At 39.3% G+C, this 23441-nt stretch overlaps 1 protein-coding gene across 1 annotated transcript in view; it reads right to left on the bottom strand.

Moving 5' to 3' along the window:
- Positions 1-1892: 1892 nt before the first annotated feature.
- GABRG3 (gamma-aminobutyric acid type A receptor subunit gamma3) overlaps positions 1893-23441 on the bottom strand; it is a gene marked incomplete at both ends in the record, with an annotated part of 327025 nt that continues 305476 nt past the window's right edge. Inside the window, 4 exons of the mRNA XM_082337813.1 lie at positions 1893-2171; positions 5716-5745; positions 7294-7490; positions 14113-14265. Of these exons, the coding sequence (XP_082193939.1) occupies positions 1893-2171; positions 5716-5745; positions 7294-7490; positions 14113-14265 (659 nt within the window). The remainder of the gene's footprint in view (positions 2172-5715; positions 5746-7293; positions 7491-14112; positions 14266-23441) is intronic.

The following is a 23441-nucleotide window of genomic DNA, read 5'->3' as shown; positions in this document are numbered from 1 at the left end:
GCCCCAAAATATTTCTTCTCTGTGCTTCTAATTTGAATTTTTTCAGTCCTTAGAGAACTGATTCCCATCCCCCACCTACACCCACCTCTGTCTCTGATATGTTAGACAAGTGAAAAACAGGAGAAAGTACTTTGAATAACTACAGTTAACTTTTGTGTTAGTAATTTTTTTCAATTAAATACTCACTGGAAGCACAGAGAAACAGCAATGACAGACAGTGATGATTCAAAGAACATGACAGCATTTCTTTTCCTTTAGAATTACCATTGCATTAGTTCTTGCTTGTTTGCAGGATTTTCCGTCTGAGGAAAAAAGGAACTGCTCTTCAATCACATCTACTACTCATTTTTTATTAAATACTGTGTGCAAGAGACACACATTTTTTGAGATGATAAAAAAATTATCAGGTCCTCCAGAAGAGAAAAAAAAAAAAAATAGAATTTTGTTTTTAGGTATGTTTTAACTTTAATCATTTGTAACCATTTGTCATCCAAAGGGCAGTGAACAGCCATTGCTATTTAATGTTGAATCTGTTTTGTTTGCTTAATAAAAATTATTGAGACAGTCTGTAAAAGATGTCAACTAGTTTAACACTGTAAAACTAGTTTTTGAAAAAATGGGTAGTTTAAGAATTTAATGGTTAAAAGCTTGTAAAATACAAAATAGCTTTTTAGGCTAAAATATTGTTGGTAGTTTAGGAAAAAAATGAATCTACACGTGGCAACTATTCCATGTTTAATCCAAGTGTGGCAATTGAGTTCCCATAATGCACTATTCAAGTCAAAAGAGTTTAGTCTTCAGCTCAGACCCAGGGAACAACTGCCATGAATAAGGACTGCAATATTTAACTTTATGGAAGGAAAAAAAAAAATGTCCTTTGGCACACATGTTTTTCAATTTTGTAAAATAACTTTGAGAGAAAAAATAAGAATGCATGAGAGCACTTTTTAGTAAATTGCAATCTGAACAAAGTAACATATTCCTAGTGCTATTATATAGTGATTTTTACTCATGGCCTATCAACTATGATCTGCTACAATGACACAAACAAGCAGGAATCTTGTTCTGCTTCAAGTAGAGTACTTTAGAAATCAATGACCATCCTGTGTTTAACCAGTCATAAAAAAGACAGTTAAAAGCTTGAAAAACTGTAGAAGTTATGCCTACAGCTGCCTCAGAGATAGGCAAGTCTTTTATTTATATCAAAATAATAGCTTTCTTATAACTCTGCCTTTTCACCTTAAGTTAAAACCAATATGTGTACGTAAGTGGCTAATTCCATGAATCCCAGACCTTTGCAGAAAATAACGTCCATGTTTTGATCCCACCAGAGACATTTCTTACTGTCTTTTGGTGGTTTCTCTATAGCAAGCAGATCATCAATGACATATTTCCCAAAACCTATGGGATATCGCTCAAGCAAGTTCAAATACAAATGAGTGGTTTCGTTGGCTTTGGCTTATTTGCCAATGCCAGTGTACGTTGCTCTGAGCCTCAGGGATATGGCAGCATTTTGAAAAAAGTATGGAAATGAAGAACAAAAATGATATATTTAACTTTTGCCTGAATTGTGTATAGCTTCTATGCCAAGGGAGAATAGTAAAGATTCTAATATACAATAATTATTCATAAACATCGCTTACACTACAAATTCAGCTGAATTTTGTAAGAATCTTTTCCTTAAAATGAATAGCAGTAAGGAGAGAATTCTTCCATGTTTTTCTTTTTGAGGCAATTACATATTAAAATTCTTCATCAGGCTCTGTGATGGTGAAGGTTAATGTGGCCTTTATAATTTGAGATGAAACTGACCATGTCCTTCACTTTTTCTGCACTTTCACCATCCCTCCGCACTGTGAAAACACAGCAGTCTTCACCACTACAGGCAACATTTAAAGATAGAGGTATCCAACCCAGTAGACCAGGTTAAACAGCAAGAAGGATGTAGGAAAAAAGACCCTAGAGTAAGAGTCCAGTTCTAAGATGTCTATGTGAATTCGTCCTCTCCTCCATGAGCCTGATTTACACTCTTCATAACAACAGAAAAAGCTCTGACAGTCTTTCCCATCCAGACATTCATAGACGCACGCATCTTCAAATTCTTGCCAATACATGGCATTGTTCAATGTGATGACTGTGGTTGGTGGTCTCATATCAAGTACAGAATAATTCTGAAGAGAGAAAAAGAAACCAACAGTTTGATAAACTTCCATGGATGATGCAGATCACAATTAATAATCACGGGAAAAAATCACAGAAGCTAGGAATAAGAGGTCAATACTATAGGAATTCTAGATTTGGGGATCATCTTTCTTTCCCTCAAAAGATGCCTTTTCAGATGAATTTCCATAGAGAGATTGTGGCGTGGCAAGTTAAATAATTCTAGGTGTATTTTCTACTTGGGTTACTCAAGCATATATTGCCTAGTAATAATTTTTTCACACTTAGGAGCTCACTTGCCTGTCAGAATATTATTTGCAAGTTGCTTTAAACCCTTGCAGCTACTACATTTAAGAATGGACTCTGAAAAATAAAGAAGACGTCCCCCCTCCCCGTTTAATTACACAACGATCTCCACTTCGTATAGCTGCATTCACTGCCTCTTAACTTTACCATGATTTATAAAAGCAGATATGGTCAGCAACAGATAGTGATGATTTCAGTACAGGATTTCAAAATGCCATCCCTAGGCATGTCCCCTTAGTGCTTACCACACTAACCATGCTCAGAAAAAGGGCACTTCTTTGATATCTCATATCCTGACAGTACCACTCACGCCTACAGACCTCTCCTGCAATGTACTCCCTATTTACACTTTGTCAGCTTTTCTGTCACACCATTTCGTTTTCATGAAAGGTGCTTTCTCATGATAGTCTCCTCTCTTATTAAGCTACACGTTCCATCCTCACAAATGTCACCTCCTCCACTGGCATCACTAGGAAAGGTCCCATCATCTTCACTGCCTGTCTGCACTGCCCCGACAAAGCAGACTCCAGCCCTGTCAGCATAGGTTTCTCCACCTCAGGGGCCCTTCTTCTCCCTGTGACTGCACTTAGCATTGCCTTTGCCTGCAGGAAGATGCCAGGTATGTACTTCCAAGCTAGCCATGCCTCTGCATCATGCCTGCTTGTATTCTGTAGGGTGCTATGGGCCCCTGCTTCCACACTTGCTATACAAAATATGCGACATTTCCTGCTGAAGGTGTTGGGGCGTATCTGAAAATTTTCACTCTGTATGTGAAACAGATCAGTGATATGACTGCTGTGCCTTATGGGAAATTTTCCTTTTTCTATTGACTTTGTTTTCTTTCTGCAAATCCTTTGATTTGGCATGTAATATTATGCATCTCATTAAATTGCTGGTCCCTGAGCTAAGATCTTTATGTGGCATCCCTCTGCTCAGATGTTGGCATCTCCAACATAGATAACTACATCTGAACAAGTGCCTTATGGTATCCAGCCAATTACTTCTAGGACACAATTCATCTCATCATAAGTAGATGGCTAAAATCTCTCAGGTGCATTGTGCTGTGGACTGTAAACAGATTGCAGTTTAGAAGCAGATTATTGCAAGTCTATTTGTCGTGAATGACTTTATCTCTGAGATTAGATGACACAAGTTATGCTTGCATGGTCTTCTCTCTCATTTGTAAAGTTTCAGGTGGCTGGCATCAGAGCTTTACAATGTGCTGCCACATGGAAAAGGTCTAAGATTATTGTACAAACAATCATTTCTTGACTGCAGCACTTTGGAGAGAAAAAAAGCTGTGACTAAAGTATACATGGAATTCTGCTATACCACCGTGTCACATATTGTTCATTTCTTGCAGACTTTTATGAAAAATTCCTATGCCTGGCTACAATATTTATGTTAAGAAGAAAAAAAGCTGATTTAGATCTCTCCAGATGATTTTGGTAAGTGAACAGAAATAAGTGCCCTGGTTCTGCAAAGGAAACTTTCTCATGCATCAATAGCCTGAAGTTTTTTCTTGTTGTTTTGTTGTATCAACTATCTACTCAGGACAGAAGATAAAAGAAATGCCCTGATAATACAGAGAGATTAATCTGGTTGCTTTAATCTCTGTCAGCTAGGAGGGGTCCTGAAGTGACTGGATACCAGATGAAGGTGGATGGTACCCACTGTGTCCTGTGCGTCCTGCTGAGCTGGTGTTGGGAGGAGAGGGGTGCACGCACAGTGGGCGCCAGCCCAGTACCACCTGAGAGCTCTGGCAAGGCAAGGCACTTCACAGGTGCCTTGGACAAGGCAGTTCAGATGCAGTGTTAAACACGTTTAATAAAATTATTTCAGACAAGGTATAAGTGTGTTCTCTAGGAGGAAAAACAAAGGGTGGGATTACCTCAACATGAATTTACTAAGATTAATAAATTTCACCTTTTAGATGGCATCACTACAAGTCTGGAAAAGACAAGATGATATCTTGAGAGTCAGAGACACTGCTTATTTTATTGACTTTATGCTACAATTTGAACATGGGAGTTGTTTATGTATGGAACAAGGCCCTGCTCCATATCTGTCTTATAATGAAAAGAGAAAAGACTGAGTAAAAAACTCAAAAAGGCTGCAGATACTTTCTAAGCAAATGATCAGACTGACTAGATCTAGACAAAGACTATGAATGTTAAACCCTATTGTCATTTTAATTGTGTACCTTTTTCCTTTTTTTTTAATCGGAAAAAGGAAAGTGCCACTACCCATTCATCGTGCCTTGTTAACTTCATCTTTCACAAGAGTCTGTCCGAGGAGTGACAGTAGTAGTGAGTGCATAAATGCAATGCTTGCTGTGAACCATTCATTGTCAATGAGCAGACTTTCAATGCCATATGAGCTCTTTAAATACGTCAGAAAACTCATGTTAAAAATAAAAAAAAAGGAGGTGTATAACATTATTTGTAAAAGGTAAGCTAGTAACATGGAGCTAGCAGTTGTAAATTATAAACTTCAGCATATCCAAACCAAAAAATGTAAAAGCAATGGTTTAGTTCTGTCCCTGTTCTTATTTGGATCTGATAGCTGGGAAGCAGGCCATCCAACCAGCTGATTAGCTGGCCCTCTGCATGCTTTATATTTATATATATTATAGTACGTATTCCAGTTTCAGATTTCATACAATTTAGAGATACAATTTTGTGCTCAGTTTTAACTTTATTACCACTGTGCGTATATAAATAGCTATTGAGAGGTTTGGGGAATATAATTTATTCCATTTGTAGATATAGTACAACTAGTTGTGTTAAACTTGTGTGCCTGAATTGTTTGAAAATCCACCTGAAAGCTTGCTAAAGATTTTACAGATATGCATAAATGAATTATTTTCTATGAAACTCAGTTAAAACTCCGTATAAGTTTATGACATAACTTGTGATTATTACTTTTTTATAAAATGTAATGAGAAACTGCAGTATTATATAAAGAAGACACACAAAATTTCTGAGGTAAAAATAACACACAATATTCTACACTTGACCCTTCTCCCTCCCAAATCATTTGATAAGTCCTTATAGAAAGAGGCAGCTATGTTCCTCTGCCACAGCCAAAAACAAACTGACCTTTTAACAAAAAAGCAAAACAATATTTATAGTGAAGTCAAGGTAAAGCATAACATAGCATTACAGCTTTCTTGAGAATTATTGCAAGTAAATGTCAACCATACATTCACGCCTCCATTGCTCTCACTGAATAAAATAGTTTACTTACCATCACATGACCAAAACTGACATCAGGTAGCTTAAATAAAGATAACAAAAGAATTATTCAGAAGAAAACATACTTATTGCTTCATATGCATCTAATGTTCAATAGTATTTCTTAAACCAACCTTTAAATGTATTTTTCTGTAAAACACTTCATGCTGAGTATTCTAGATATTCAGCATAATGTTCTGTACACTCTAAAACTGCATTAAACCTCAGCAGAATGCACACCTAGTTTCCATCTACTTTAAATCTTTATTCAACCCATTACATTTATTTATTTAACAAACAATAGGTAAGCGAGCACTTGTTCTTGTGTTAACTTAAATCTCATCAATGTTGCATGCTTTCCCTTATATTCATACACATGTCTGGAAATACATCCTGCTCACAAATATACTCATGACTTCTTCATTCAGTCTTTCTATAGGATGGCAATTTTAGTTTGATCATTAGCAAGTTCATTTTGATTGTCTCATACATTTCTTTTGGTAACACTCTCTTGCCTTTCGTGTGCAATGCATTTTTACAAAAAGCTATTAGAGGTTTAATGGAGTTTTCATTGACTAAGTCTATGGCTTTCTAGGCTTTCTCTAATTCCATACTCGTTTCAGCTTTTCCTTGATTATTTCTTCATTCAATCATTTTCTATAGTTCTTCATTCAATCCCTTTTTACCTCGTGACCTATTATTCCCTGAATTTAGCCTTCTCTCTCTTCAATTTCCTCCTTCACATTTTTCCTATTTGGCTTTGTATTTCTGATTTCAAATGTCCTTATTTCCTCCATTGAACAAAATGGCACCCAACATCTCCAACTATCGATCTTAAACACATAAGATTTTCCACTGCTCTTGAGTGGACAACCCACTTCCCCTTCCCTTTGTTTACACTGAGATTTTTTTCTTCATTATACTGTCCCCTCTCATTCTTGTAGACAATTATAAAGTACACCAGGCAATTCTTCCTGCATGACTGTTTTAATTGATTCTAAGTAAACAGCTTTTGTGTGTGTCTGAGTGTTACTTCTGGAATTGTCTTTTTGGCCAAAAATGCAGCCATGTATAAAACCTTTGTAAGTGACTTCCTCTGTTTTTGTACTTAGGAAAAAGCCCCTTTGTGCATAGAGCTAAAACCAAGTGCTGGTTCCCAGTGGAGACATTGAAATCCGGTTTGTAAAGTTCATAAATATTTCTAGACCTGTTAAGCCATGAAATAGCAGATGCCTTTGAATATACATCGATGTCCATATATTTGTATAACAAGCTATGCAATCTGTTTCAGTGGGAGTCCTTTATGACTACCAGCACAGTAATTGGAGGATGAAAGACACGTAGACAGGCTTGCTGCTTCATGGTCAGCAGGCTGCTTCTGTTAGGAACACACCTCACTCAACAGGCACATAACTGCTTCTGCTGTTACTGCGGGTAACTATTTTGCATCAGCTTTCAGGGCAGATCACACCACAAACTGGGAAGAGCTCGGAGGAGCAGATTATCATGGGATTACAGGCTGTTAGTGAATGATTCTCTGCTCTCTGAGCCAGGCACATGCTAGAAAAGAAATTAAATGCTCACATCTTACCGACTTTTTCTTCTTAGTACAGTTTGGTTTCCTGCAACTTGAGTAGTAGTTGAGGGTTGCATACTCCATCAGAGCAGCAAAGACAAATAGAAAGCATACAGTCACAAACAAATCCATAGCGGTAACATAGGAGACACGGGGTAATGACTTTCTCGCGATGGTACTCAAAGTTGTCATGGTTAATACTGTGGTGATGCCTGCAGAGAGAAATTTGATTTAATTGTATGCAACATCATTTCTCCATGTCGCAGAAGAATCTTTGGAAACAAACATACAAAACAGAAATTCAAAGTGTACCCAAATAATTCATTAATTTCATTTGTTAGTATAAAAAATAGTGAAAAATAACATCAGTAGAGCCAGTAGTATTTTGTAAACAAAGATTTCCTCAGCTCTTCATATTCAGCTTTGCAAAAGTGGCATTCCCATGCCTCTCAATATGCTTTTCCTCATCTCTTCCTTTTTCTGGTCCCAGTTAGGTTGGAGATGGGAGTGAGGGCGAAGGGGACAATGAAGAAATTTTTGAAGAAAAGTATGAAGCAGAAAAGATACTAAACCTAGAAAAATAAAAAATAAGAAACCTAGAAAACAGTGAAGGAAACATGGTCTTTTACACAGCAGTACTGCTCTCATGAAAAATCTCGTGCTCAAAAAAGACAAAAAGGCGGGGGGCGGGGAAGAAAAGAAATTTTGCTGCAAAGTTCTGACCATGAATTTTGAAAATATGTTTTCACACCACTGCTTCCTTGGGAGTCCTCCACTGCTATTTTCCTTCTGAGTAAGGGAAAACAGACTCTCATACAAACTTCAGATGTAACCTTAATGGAAATAGCCTTTTTAATTCATACAAAGCATCACATCTTAGATTGATTTAGTAATAATGAATATGATGGGAGTTACTTAGTGTGAAATATCCTGAAACAATAAAACTAGTCCTAGAACAAAATCTGTGGGGTGTCAGTTATTTGGCTGCTGGTAATTCATATAATTTCTTTTCATTCCTGAGGAACAGAAGTCTTTTCATTCCCACTTTGGAATAATGCTTTTAATCATTTGTTATGAACTGCAAGCCTTCTGAAAGAAAAAATAAAACTCCTCAATGGCTTGGGAAGAAAAATAAAGCTCTCACTCAAATAAGCCTCAAGAGAGAACCTGCTCTAAAAACAAGATAACCATAAGGTAATCTTTCTTTTTATAGTTAAAGTGATATTTTGCAATGGTATGCAGTGTTTGAAATGTCAGGGGATGACTGAAATTATGCCTTATAGTAAAATTACGCCTTATAGTAAAATTACTTCCCACAAATGGCACTCTGGAGAGAAAGAAGTATCTGTGGATTACTTTTGACTACTTTCTGTTTATGAAGGAATGCCCACCTCTGATTTGTAGCATTTGATAGAAACTGCAGCGATTCACAGGAATAACCCTCCCCATTCAAACTGTCAGAAAGTCCCTGGAAGACCCAGAAGGCAGATTATAGCCTGGGCCTCGACCTTCTTCTACAATGAATACTAATACTAATTGTATTCCTTAAATATCCACTAGCCAGAAACAAACAAACAAACAAACAAAAACAGAAAAAAAAGTTACTGAAAAAACACAACCCAATAATCAAGATTAAAGTAATGCTGATAGGAAGTGGGAAATGTGGACTTTGTGTGTACCTTGGACATCTAAAAGCTATGGGGAAAATACTTCTGTTTCCTGTCAGCTCTGCCACATCCCAATAGAAGCATGTGTCTGGCATGGTCCGGTAACCTCTCCAGACCCTTCAACAGCAGTTCTGTAGCTAGCTGATGCTTTGAAAAAGCTCCAGAGACAAACCCCATGCTTAGGCATTCATCACAGCAGTCAACTGCAAAGACGTCCAACTGCAAAAGGTGTTGACTCACTAACCGTGGTTTAGCCCTTACTAACTATAGGTTAATTAGTCTTTCTGTATGACCATGACTGAGGCCTTGGGAGTCACTAACTTCAGAAGAACTGCATCCAGACTATGACATACTCTACAATATGGAATTAAGTTCTTCAAGAGTTTCTAACCCACATTTAGATTTCTAACACAAATCTGTCCTTTTCAGAGCCACATGTACATGCACCTGTTCTCAGATATTTTACTACCTTTAAAAAATTCCTCAAAATCTGTAGTCTTCTTCCAGCACAATATACAGTGTCCTTTTTACCTGGACTCAAGGACAAATTTTTGTTTCCCACTCATCCTGTGATAGGATCTCAGATTACTTAAGTGAACTTTTTTTATTAAAAGGCAAAAAACAAGTAAAAGGAAAAAAAAGCTTGCAATGCTCAAAAACATTTTTTGCAAAGCTCTGCAATTTTTCTACTGAATGTTGTATTGACAATGTACTATTTTTCCTCTATTTTTACTGAAATGGATGTATAACTTGTGACAAGAAATACTGTGCAGGTATCTGTAATGACAACCAGCTGCCAAAGTGACTATGGACCAGAAGGCAGAGAAGTGAAAGAAAAATTACCATTAGCCTCTGTACTTAAGCACAGAAGTCCCCAGCTCAGCCTGAGTCCTATATCTGTGCCTTAAGCCTGAATGTGAAATGCCTACCCAAATCATGCCTGAGACTGTGAAAACCTAGGTGAGAACTAAGCAAAATCAGCCCAGTAAATCATGTTGTAAATGCCTCACTGATACAGAATCTGTGAGTTTTGGGTAGCTCTGGACTAATTTTAGCTGATTGAAACAAAGTAGATTCTACTAAATTTATAGACACAGCAATGGTGTAAGATTTATTTTGGTTTTAAGATATTAATAGTGTCTATCCTCAGTCTCTTTGACAACAAATCACATTTTGCTACCAGAATATAAAACCTTGGGGAATGGAAAGTTTAGCATTATCACAAGCCATCATAGTTTCTGGATTATTTGTCACATTTCAAATTATGGCAAGGGCATGAGATAAGATTGCTGAGCACATAGATAGAAACATCCAAAGGTCAAACAAACATGTTTTTACTTCTATTATTTATGCAAAATATTTTTATAATATGAAATCCAATAGAAAAGCATCATTCTTCCTTTAAGCTGAGTCTTGAACTTGGATCCCAGCTCACACCAAAAACAAGCAAGGAGTTTTTGAAATAATAAAAATTCTACCTGCTGTATCAATTTTACATCTGACACATAGGCACAAGTTTTAGAATATTAAAATGAGTCTTATGGGGATACATACAGAGAGCAAAGAGAAAGAAGGTGCACCAGATGATAGAGTTTTGTATTCCTATACATTTACAAGTCAGAATATACAGATATGCATATATATGAATAAAATGCAGCACCCATTATTTACAAAGAGAATATCTAGATTCCATACCCTTAGCTCATTTTATCTCATGCTAAGAAAATTCAGTTTGTTGAGTGGTTTCAAACGCAATAAACTTTGCCAGATGAAATTGTTAAGTCTCTCACTTTGGGGGGGGCTCGTATGGTAAAGTGAGCTTTGCATCTGTTATTGAAATTCACAGTGCTCTCGAACTGTCTGTTTCAACAGAATTTTAATATCAGCCAAGGACAGCTTTGAATTAACCTGGCTTAAAAATTTCCAGGTAGATAGGTGTAAGCAGGAGCTTAGAAGTTTGTGTATAAATACCATTTTGTGACATTTATATTCTTTGAGCAAATTCCATACCAATGATGCTGTGTGGTAAATCAAAAAGGACTGTCTGGGAGATCAAATGATGCAGGGATACATAATGCATGAGAACACTTTAACCTTTAGATCATTGGTCTAAAGAGTTATTTAAAATTATTACTGTTTGAAAGCTCCTTACTGGACAACAGTATGCAAAGTGAGGTAGCAGGAGCTTCAGTGTTAGAAACGTTGTCAGGAGCAGGACCTTCAGTTGTTAGAAACGGTTGACGTTGTCTACTTGGACTTCTCCAAGGCCTTCGATACGGTGTCCCACAGACCTCCTCCTGGAGAAACTGATGCATTATGGCCTGGACAAGTGGTCTGTTCAGTGGGTGAGGAATTGGCTGATGGGCTGCACCCAAAGGGTGGTGGTAAATGGCTCTTTTTCAAACTGGCAACCCATCACAAGTGGGGTCCCCCAGGGATCGATATTGGGCCCAACGGTATTCAGTATCTTCATAAGCGATCTGGATAATGGGATCAAAGGTAGCCTGATGAAGTTCGCAGATGACACCAAATTGAGTAGGGAAGTGCACACTCTGGAAGGGAGAGCCACCCTGCAGGAAGATCTGGATAGGCTGGAAGAGTGGGCTAACAAGAACCTTATGAAGTTTAACAAGGACAAGTGTAAGGTCTTGCACCTGGGAAAACAGAATCCAGGAATGCAGCACAGACTGGGAACCACCTGGCTAGAGAGCAGCTCCGGGGAAAGGGACCTGGGGTTCCTGGTGGACAGGAAGCTCAATATGAGTGAACAGTGTGCTGCTGCGGCCAAGAAGGCCAACAGGATGCTGGGCTGCATCAAAAAGGGCATCACAAGCAGAGATAAAGAAGTCATTATCCCTCTCTACTCAGTGCTTGTCAGGCCACACCTGGAATACTGTGTACAGTTCTGGTCCCCATTATACAAAAAAGATGTGGACAGGCTGGAGGGTGTCCAGAGAAGGGCCACGAAGATGACCAATGGTCTGGGAAGCCTGCCGTATGAGGACAGGCTGAGAGAACTGGTTTTTTTCAGCCTTGAGAAAAGGAGGCTTAGAGGTGATCTCATCACCATGTACCAGTACTTAAAGGGGAGCTACAAAGAAGATGGAGACTCCCTTTTTGCAAGGAGTCACATGGTGAGGACAAGGGGTAACGGGCACAAGTTACTCCCAGGGAGATTCCGATTGGACATGAGAGGTAAATTTTTCACAATGAGAACAGTCAATCATTGGAATAATCTCCCCAGGGAAGTGGCTGACTCTGCTACACTGTACACGTTTAAGACTCAGCTGGACATGGTGCTGGGGCATCTCGTCTAGACTGTGCTAGAAAGGTTGGACCAGATGATCCTTGAGGTCCCTTCCAACCTGGTATTATATGATTCTATGAAACTCTTTAGTCAGCAAGGCTAATTTTTTCTTATTTTCCTAAGGATATGTTGATGGGACACTGGAGGAAAGGTGTACTGCTTTTAACCATGCTCTCACTTGTTTATAAACTTTATTTCTCCACCTGTTGATCTGGCACCTGTTTTGATCATTTGCTTGTTTTTCTAGTGAATGAGCTTAAGATGGAATGACAAAGGAGAGTAATGTTCATTTTTTATTTATAATGGTCAGAAGTGCTACGTTTGTTATTTTACAAACTCCTGGAGCAAATCCAGCAGGTTATGGTTTTGTGCTGACCTCACGCAAAATGGGTTTTAATACAGAATTATCTGTAAAGTGTGAACCAGCGTTGGCTGCTTGCAGTTTTCTTATTACAGGTTGTTTGGGACTTTTCTTTCTACTGATCCTGTTGCGTAGCTCCTTGTTACTGAGCTGCTCTTGGTTTGAAAGGATGCCCCTCACCACTCACTAAGAATTAAAGCTGATAGAACCTCCCTCTAGGAAGATGCCTAAGATTAATCAGGCATGGCTGGCATATAGCTTCATTGCTTAAATAAAGCTGTAGCTAGTGAGGGAGTTAGAGGATATTTTTGGTAATGTATTTCTTCTATCATTCAGCTGAAAGTTACTAAGCTATTGAAGCATTAGAAGTTTTGGGAGGAAAAATGTTTGTAAGGATTTAGAATGTGGGATCAGACTCCTGGACAAGTTCAAGAGACTTAGCAGCTAAAATATCATTCAGAGTGAATGGACTTCAAAGTTTCTTTAGCACTTCATTTTTACTTTTCACTTCAGGGCCTTTAGGCTAGAAATCACAGCACCCTCAAAATTGGTGGTTGCTCAGATGGGTTGCTCAGGTGGGTCAGTTTTTAATAATTTGTTCTTTCAAACTGAAATGATTTAGAGAGTCCATCTGGTTAACTGGAGATGGTAACAAACTCCAGCAGGAGAAAGCAATGAATAGGTGGGAATGGTAATGTCCACGCTTGAAAACAGACATGTAAACCTTGACATAGCCTCTCCTTTTTTACTAGACTGGTAGATTTCTGAACCAATTAGTATTGTCAGCCCTGGCAACCACAGCCTGGACTAAAATGTTGTTTTTCCTTTGGTTCTGATGTACACCTATAATTGGCTAGTATATAGCCCTATGCCCTTGATGCTAGCAAAACCTGCAGGTTTTCTTACAGACATAAGAATACATGGTCAGCATTTCTAAGTGTATCCTAAAGCACAATGCCAAAATGCACATGCTGGTCCCGACATAAATGAGCTGCTGGAAAACCTACACCAGCATAAATCTCCACAAACTATGAAAAATATCTGTACACCTAGTGTGGAGCTTAACTTCAAGCACGCAAGCTAAAACACTTTGCATGAGTTAATATTATTATATCCCACAGTTTTCTGTATATATGAGACATAATGCCCTGTGGGGGAGAGTTTCAGAAGGGAGGGAAGCCAGCAGTGCAATTAATTTATTCTTTAAAAATGTCACTAAAATATCATACTGAGAACAAGGAGACAGACATTAATTCTAGAATATTATGCAAAATAGGTGGCAGTGTCATTCCAAAGGGTCAGGGTAGTTTACTTTTAATTATCCTGTTAAAGGCAGAAAACCCGAGGCTTCAGTGATAAGTAGATCTGGGTCTGCAAGATGCGGCAGCGATAATCCAAAGCATATAGCTAGTGGTCTCTTTGAAAGGAAACAGACATTTTCGAATGATAGTGTAGAAACTACACAAAGAGAGCAGAAAAGGGAATTATTAACAACTTACCTAATGCTGTTCTTGCTGGTGTGGCATCTTTTTTAATCCAAAAGGATACCCAGGAAAGAACAACTGTTAATATACAGGGAATGTATGTTTGAATAGTAAAGTATCCCATTCTTCTACTTAAGTCGAAGTATATAGTCATGACTACATAATCACCTGCAATAATAGCATAGAAAATAAATTGACATTGTGGTGAGATACAGACAGTTGTTCACTGAGCTGCTAATTTTTTAAGCTTCATAAAAACACTGCATATGAAATATTTCTTAGTGTTTTGAGAGCATCTGTGCAGCAATACTCACATGAAATAGAATTCAAATAAACCTTTCAATTCTAATTGCCTTTAGTTTTAGGTCTCTGTGGAAATGTTGACCTATTTGGAAAAGCAGAGGATCTCAGTAATCATTCTGGATGAGTAAATTTTTGAAAGGCATCTTGGCTTTCCAGACTTGATATTTCTGGATGGCTCCATGACCACAAACATGAAGCTACTATCATTCACCAGATTCTGTAACCAAGCCACACAAAATCACTCCTTCTGCAAGCTGTGTCTTCCCTACCCTAATTTCAGGTTTGAGTGACTTCTGTTATCTTCTTTTGAGATATGAATCAGGCAGTAGGGGTCTTTATGGCAAGCGTAGCATGCACATGAGTATGCCTTTACATAAGAAGTCATTTATAGACACCGGAATTTCAATGCTCGCAAGACATGTCAGACTGCAAACTTTTAAAGGACTCATCACTGAAAATCAAGAGTCTCTTTTTGTCAGCATTTCTCCATTTCAAAGCAGTTGTGGTCACTTGTAGTATCCATAAACCTTCAGAAAGTGAGCCTGGATATAAAGTTTATTATTCTGCTCTGATTCATAAAATCAAGAGCTTAGTAAGAAGGCTACTTTATCTCACATTATATAGTTTTCTTCACAGTATCTCTTTTGCTAACCCTCGTGACTCCACAGGGGATAATAATCTGTTCCTCTCTCTCCAGTAGAGGCTACTGACCTTATTACCTCTCTCCTTACCAACAGCTCCCTCAGCTTCGTAGATGTTAACTACCCTTTTCTCTCAGACAGTCACAGTGATTAACAATAATGAAACTGAACTGAGACCAATTTCTGTACTTGGCTTGAAGTATGTTTCTTCCATTTCAGGTGTGAAGAGTTTATAGGCCTGAGAACTTTTATGGCGTATTGTCTGACTATGTCACACTTGACCTAATAAATTATATTGCTTCTTATTACAAACCTTGACTTTCTAGAATATATTTGCAGAAGGCATCATTTGCAATAGGTAGATAAGTCTGGCCTGTTACAGCAAGCCATCAGAAGACTGAAGAAATTGGTAGCACAGAGGCATTAATCCCCAAAGGAATGTACATGCAACTCACCCAAGTAGAGGCACAATGGGTTCATTAGGAGTTGAGACAAATTAAAGCTTAATCTTCTAGTAACAGAGAGCATATGAACAAAAGCATTTAATACAGTGGATATTTTGACTATAGCTAAATATTACATAGAAAAGAAATTAATTCAGTAAAAATAACTTCCACCCAAAGAATCCCTGAAGGCCACTGTAAAATGAGTGAACTACCATAAACTACAAAGTCAAAGGTAAGTAAAAATCTGAGGGTGGGATTTGGGTAGAGAAACTTAGAACAATGAGTCAAAAGGAGAAGTTTCTATGTGTTAAGTACATTGTTTTGAGATAGATATATTTGGAAGAGGTTGATAAACCTGTGGGTGCTTTCATCATGCTTCTGTTAGATGAATACGTACATTTTCGTGAGTCCTGTAGCAGTAAAAAGCATGTGACCCCAAGAAGTTGGACAGTCATTTCAGAAGCCTTGTGTATTTGGCATAATGGGACAGAGCTTTAATGAGAGCTCGCTGCTGTTAGAAGTAGGAAGTATTGCAGTACATCATGATATAGTGAGCCTTGTGGGCTGTTCACAGTCTAAGGGTTATTTTCATTCCACTAATACCCAGCACTTTTCTCCGTGCAGGGAATGGCACCAGGGAACTGATGTGGATTAGTAACCATTGTTTCTGCTGGTTTATTTTGAGACTACATCAGCTCCCTAATCTGATTTGCTTCACTGAAGAAAGATTTACACCACAGCAACTGAGATAATTTCACAGAAATGGGAGTAAGGCGTCAGAGGCTTTGTAAACCAGTGCTTCTACTGCCAGGAACCAACCCAACAACCATGGAAAAAAGCTGATAATGATTCAAACATTGTCTGTCAAGACAGAAGGATGAGCAAAAAAAGGAAATCAAAGCCTCTGTAAGAAATGTTTCAAGCCTTTACATTTCCCTTACTGAGTTATTGTATCTAGAACTACACGTCTATGGATAAGCTGCTTGAGAGTGGTATAAAGCAAAGCAACCTGCAGACTTCTCATTGTGTACAACAATATATGATACACTCAATTCAAGTACACACACAGGTCACTGCTCCTCTGAATAGTATCACCATGATACCCAGCACAGCAAATGAGAGTGGGGCTATGTACTGGAGAGAGAGATACTGGCTAGTAAGGCAGAGTCCCTGCTTCCAAGGTCTTCTACTGAAATAAACCTGATAAACTGAGAGTAGGAGAAAATTATGGAGCATTTCAACTGCTTTGCAGACAGGAACTGAGGCAGAGATTAAATGACACAGAGAGTCCATCATCCCATTTAGTCACAAGCTGATTCTGTATCTTTCAGGCAGTATTCATTTCGCCTGATTTTAGATACCTAGAAGGTAGATTCTACAGATGACTTGCACACTGTGGCCTCCTTTCTATGCTTAATGAAGAGAAATTGGTATTTTTAGTATATGTTTGTCTAATTTGTTTTAGAGGTTCACTTTAGAAGGAGGTGAATGTGCCCAAAACATTTCCATTTCTCTCCAGTGATTAAAAAAGGAGAGCAATTCGCTCAGAGGTGGACAAAGACATTGTAGACACTTGCAGATGATCCAAGGAGTCACGCACACCCCTTGATTCCATGGTGAAAGCTAAATTGGGCTACTTCTGTGAGGGTGCTAAAGATATTTTACCTAAATATAATAACCTTCTTAACCTTTTAAAGAGTATTTTAGTTATTTTCCTCCTTTGTTTCATGGTTAAACTTGATGCCTTCATCCTTGGGGACACGCACAACTCCTTCTCTGCTTGCTCCTCTGCTGGCTGGCTGGCTGGCTGGCTTCCTTCCTTCCTTCACTCCCCTGCTCTTTATTACAACAGAACAACAGAACTATTCAATTTTTCTTTATCCCAATTTAAAACCTGTCTAGATAGCCCTTCTCTGCAGAACATCCTTCCAGCAAGCTAAATAAAGGAACCATGACTCAGTTAAATTTTACAAGGAGCTGCGAATTCCCAAGTATCCAACAAAGACCCATAGATGTCTAACAAGCATCCAATGAAAATGAAATCCTAGGATAATGATTGGCTGCATGCATTTATCCGCTAACCTGTTTTCTCTTCTGAAATCCATATAAAAATTCTCACAATGAAGAAGGCAGACCTAGTCATACAGGCAGCAGCTGTGCATATGGACTTACATACTGTACCTTCTGTACTATAACTTACAGGAACATGCTGACAGATAATATACCAAGAGATTGGGAGAACAATTTCATTCACTGGAATTAGTGATGCAAAATGGAAGTAAGAGGAGAATTTTCTGGTTCTCCTACAATACTCTAACCATGCTTAGAAAGGACACAGCTTAGAGACGATGATTGCTGATGACAATGCTTAGTGAATCAACACTGCTGAAATGCAGACCCTCAGCTGGAAGCACCAATGTTGTGACTGCTGTCAAAGGCAAGTATGTTTCCGTATAGCATGTACTGGATGCATTTTTTTTAATAGCTACAGTAAATTACAATTTTCAACTAAATTACTACTTCGGTTCTTCTATCCTCAGCCAAGTCAACTTCTGTTGAGACTCCTGAATTGTCTCTTTGCATTCAGAAGAGCCAGCATGTATGTACTATGGCTGCTTTCCTTGATGCACTACTCCAAACTGCATTATTATTATTATAGTCTAAATTGCTCCTTCCAGAAGTAATTATTCTCTATGTATCTGAAAGCACTTGTCTGCAGCCTAAAGGAATGCAACCATGGTACATACATTTCTGACTTGCTCTATACGCACAAATAATTTGTACAAAGAAACTCTCCTCTCTTCTAAAAAACTTGACCTACAATTCATTCTGTATGTCCTGCAGGCATGAGCAACTCGAAGGAGACAAAAAGCTTTCAAGCACTCTGCACAGTGCCTTCTTGCTCCTTCGACAGCCTTCAGAGCTCCACCTGCCATTACTGCCACTGCTAGAAGAGGAGCTGGGGCTGATTGTGTGACAAAGTCCCGCAGTGCAGACAAGATGGGAAAAACCTCTTTCCAAACTGCATATCGTTAAATCAGTGTACTTGGTTTAAAAGTAATCACATGATGACTGCCTAGCTAGGGAGCACTGGAATAGCTAATACCAAAAAACTTCACTTTGAAACTCAGAGAGGAATTCTATTTTTTAACAACTTAAATAATTTCCCGGGAGGGCAAACTAACTTTTAACTGAACCATCAGACCATCAGTTCACTGAAATAATGAAAATTACCTTGAGGCAAAATAGTGCCCGTCCAGTTTTCTATAAATGAGAACAAGAGATGCATCTTGAGGGAGCAAATCTGGAGTAATATGAATAGTGTAGCAATGCTTCCCATGAAACCAAGATGACTGCTGTCTGTGACCCATAGGATTTATATTAGTTCAACTTTTCAGTTTGAAAGTAGAACACTGTTTAGAACAGTAATGGTTTTTAAAGGAATAGCTGCTATGGATTTTAATGAACAATGCTAAACTATAGCCTGTTTCCTTTGTCTATTGAAGACTAAGGGCATGGTTGATTGAATTGCCAGAATTTTGCTTACACTGCACCAAGAACAAGTCCCTTAATGGTGAAATGTTTGAGCAGAATGCATTTGGTTATTTTAAGAAAATCTTTTAAAAATACAAAATGATATAGAATCATAGAATCATTTAGGTTGGAAAAGACCTTCAAGATCATTGAGTCCAACTGTTAACCTAGCGCTGCCAAGTTCACCACTAAACCATGTCCCTAAGAATCACATCTACATGTCTTTTAAATACCTCCAGGGATGGGGACTCAATCACTTCCCTGGGCAGCCTGGTCCAATGCTTGACAACCCATTCAGTGACAAAATTTTTCCTAATATCCAATCTAAACCTCCCCTGGCTCAGCTTGAGGCTATTTCCTCTTGTCCTGTTGCTTGCTACTTGGGAGAAGAGACCAACCTCCACCTTGCTACAACCTCCTTTCAGGTAGTTGTAGGGAGCAATAAGGTCTCCCCTGAGCCTCCTTTTCTCCAGGCTAAACAACCCCAGTTCCCTCAGCCACTCCTCATAAGACTTGTGCTCTAGACCCTTCACCAGCTTCATTGCCCTTCTCTGGACATGCTCCAACATCTCAATGTGCTACTTGTAGCGAGGGGCCCAAAGCTGAACACAGTATTTGAGGTGCAGCCTCACCAGTGCCGAGTACAGGGAGACAATCATTTCCCTGGTCCTGCTGGCCACACTATTCCTGATACAAGCCAGGATGCTATTGGCCTTCTTGGCCACCTGGGCACACTGCTGGCTCATAGTCAGCTGGCTGTCAACCAACACCCCCAGGTCCTTTTCTGCCAGGCAGCTCTCCAGCCACTCTTCCCCAAGCCTGTAGCGTTGCCTGGGGTTGTTGTGACCCAAGTGCAGGACCTGTCACGGAGCCTTGTTGAACCTCATATAACTGGCCTCGGCCCATCGATCCAGCCTGTCCAGATCCCTTTGTAGGTAGCCTTCCTACCCTCCAGCAGATCAACACTCCCGCCCAACTCGGTGTCATCTGCAAACTTAGTGAGGGTGCACTCAATCCCCTCATCCAGATCATTGATAAAAATATTGAACAGAACTGGCCCCAGTACTGAGCCCTGGGGAACACCACTTGTCACCGGCCGCCAACTGGGCTTAACTCCATTCACCACCACTCTTTGGGCCCAGCCATCCAACCAGTTTTTTACTCAGCGAAGTTTTTTACTCATCCAAGCCATAAGCAGCCAGTTTCTCCAGGAGAATGTTGTGGGAAACCATGTCAAAGACCTTACTAAAGTCCAGGTAGACAACATCCAAAGCTTTTCCCTCATCCATTAAGCGGGTCACCTTGTGATAGAAGGAGATCAGGTTAGTCAAGCAGGACCTGCCTTTCATAAACCCATGCTGACTGGGCCTGATGCCCTGGTTGTCCCATACATGCCGCATGATGGCACTCAGGATGATCTGCTCCATAACCTTCCCTGGCACCGAGGTCAGGCTGACAAGCCTGTAGTTCCCCGGATCCTCCTTCTGGCCCTTCTTGTAGATGGGCATCACATTTGCTGACTTCCAGTCCACTGGGACCTCCCCCGTTAGCCAGGACTGCTGATAGATGATGGAAAGTGGCCTGGTGAGCACCTCTGCCAGCAACCTCAGTACCCTTGGGTGGATGCCATCTGGCCCCATAAACTTGTGCGTGTCTACATGGTGTAGCAGGTCACTAACCATTTGCCCTTGGATTATGGGGCTTCATTCTGCTCCCCATCCCTGTCTTCCAGCTCAGGGGGCTGGGTACCCTGAGAGAAACTGGTCTGACTATTAAAGACTGAGGCAAAGAAGGCATTGAGTACCTCAGCCTTTCCCTTGTCCTCTGTCGCTGTGTTTCCCCCCACACCAATAACGGATGGAGACTCTTCTTAGCCCTCCTTTTGTTGCTAATGTATTTGTAGAAACATTTTTTGTTGTCTTCTACAGCAGTAGCCAGATTAAGTTCCAGCTGGGCTTTGGCCCTTCTAATCCTGTCCCTGCGTAACCTCACAACATCCTTGTAGTACTCCTGAGCTGCCTGCCCCGTCTTCCAAAGTTCATAAACTCTCCTTTTTTCCCGAGTTCCAGCCAAAGCTCTCTGTTCAGCCAGGCCGGTCCTCTCCCCCACCGGCTCATCTTTCGGCACATGGGGACCACCTGCTCCTGCACCTATAAGATTTCCTTCTCGAAGAACATCCAGCCTTCTGGACTCCTTTGCCCTTCAGGACTGCCTCTCAAGGGACTCTCTCAACCAGGCTCCTGAAGAGGTCAAAGTCTGCCCTCCGGAAGTCCAAGGTAGCAGTTCTGTTGACCCCCCCTCCTTACTCCTCCAAGAATCGAAAACTCTATCATTTCGTGATTGCTATGCCCAAGACGGCCTCCAGTCATCACATCACCCACCTTTCACCAGCTTTGTTGCCCTTCTTTGGACGCGGTCTAGCATCTCAATGTCCTTGTTGTAGTGAGGAGCCCAAAACTGAACACAGTATTCGAGGTGTGGCCTCACCAGTGCCGAGTACAGGGGCACTATCACCTCCCTGGTCCTGCTGGCCACACTATTCCTGATACAAAATTGCGGGCTTATTGCAGGCTTATTCTGACTCCTCCAAAATGTGTCAATCACCATGCATCAACAATTTTCACTTCCAGGAGCAATCTTTGCTCCATAGCACTCTAGGACCAATGCTTCCAAGCCAAAACGAAGAACAAAATGATCAAGGTCATGCTGTCACTTAAGGGCTTGTCTTAGATTTCCCTATGCTGCTCTGGCATTTAAGTATCTTCATGGTGATACCTAGATAACCAAGATACCATGCTTGGATGGAAGCATGCGTACAGCAGAGAAACGTTTGCACCTCATCCCAAATAAATTGAGCATTCTTGGAGTGGTAACAGGCACTCATTACATACATAACTTCTGCATAAGCTGCATGTTTAACCACACAAGAAATGCATACAGGTCTTCAGAGGTGTCATTTTTATATGTATTGCTGTAGTGGCTATGAGACGCCCAGTCACAGGTAAGGGTCTTATATAACAGATATTGAACAACGAGAACAAAAAAGATTTCTGTGTCCCTAAGATCTCTGGTTTTGAATTCATAATTGCCTTTGGCATTATCAGGGTGTATCTGTGTGTGTGTGCATGCATGTACAAGTACAGTGTAGCCCAGATTTGGCTTTCAGCACTTACACTTGAAAAAGCAAATTTTCCAGAAATGCATGCACACCATGAGTGCCAACTCATTGCTTAAGTTTCCCATTATCACAAACAAATTACTATACCAGTGTACAGTGGAAAAAAAAAAAAAAAAAGAAATGCCAACAGCATTGTTTGTGCTTGTAGAAATCATGCTCAATTATAAGTATATACATATTCATAAGCATCCATAATAAAAATAAAATATTGACAGATTAGAGTGTGAAAAGCAAAGACCAGATCCCAGGCTATCTGAAGGCAACAGATTTTTTAAAGTCAAGTAAGACCAAGACTTTGCCCTAACTTATCAGAACCGAAAGACATTAAGTTAGGGTTTTTTTCTTGTGTAATAACAAGAAGAATATAATACTGAGGAACATATTTGTACTTGAAGCTATCAATTTTTTTCATCACAATCAAAAAATTTGCATTTATTCTGTTTGTTTTTCCTTAGACAGTGAACTTTCATTTTCTTTGATGTAAGCAGCGTTTTCAAAAGATTTTTTCAAAATGACAGTTTTGTTAAATGCACTATTGCCTGCTTTTAAAAGTTAATGACTATGTTTCCAGCACATAAAGTTATTTCATCCTCTGATTTTGGCATTTAGTATTAAATCTGGAAAACCAATGAATTTGTTCAAAGATCTAATTTCTTTGTATTGATTTTTTTTTTGTTTTCAGAATTATTGGCATACATAGGTCATATACGGGAACTTTTCATGAGGAACTGAAATTAAATAAATAAAAGACTCATTTTTTCAACATTTAAATTCATTGTGTCCCATAGTCATTTGAAACCTACTAGTCAATATTTCTTGTGCCCTAACCAATTCATTATATGCCATACTGGCACTTTCAAAAACGGTTAGTTTTGATTCAATTGTAATCATTTCACTGTCTATATCTGTAGCCTATGTCTTCTGTTAAGTGTCTGGAGTGCTTTGAATGTGCTCAGGAGATGGATCAACATCCATGAACACAATTGACCTTCAAAATTAATTCTACAAATACAAGCTTTGCAAAAAAAAAAAAAAAATATAGTGTTTCGTGCCATGATCAAGAATGTTTTGCTTATTTGTATCCTTCTGTGTTTATATACTTTATACTTTGTGTTGTATACTTATGTGTTTATATACTTACACAAGCTGTCCTGCCAAATACATCTATTCTTTCTTCCCAGTCCTACTACTGTATATACTACTGTCCTCCAACAAAACCTATGTGAAGTTATAGCATCTCAT

Source organism: Platalea leucorodia (assembly GCF_965183815.1).
Source record: "Platalea leucorodia genome assembly, chromosome: 2".
NCBI lineage: Eukaryota > Metazoa > Chordata > Aves > Pelecaniformes > Threskiornithidae > Platalea > Platalea leucorodia.
The sequence above is the reverse complement of the archived record's forward strand: the minus strand, read 5'-3'. Positions and strand labels throughout refer to the sequence as shown.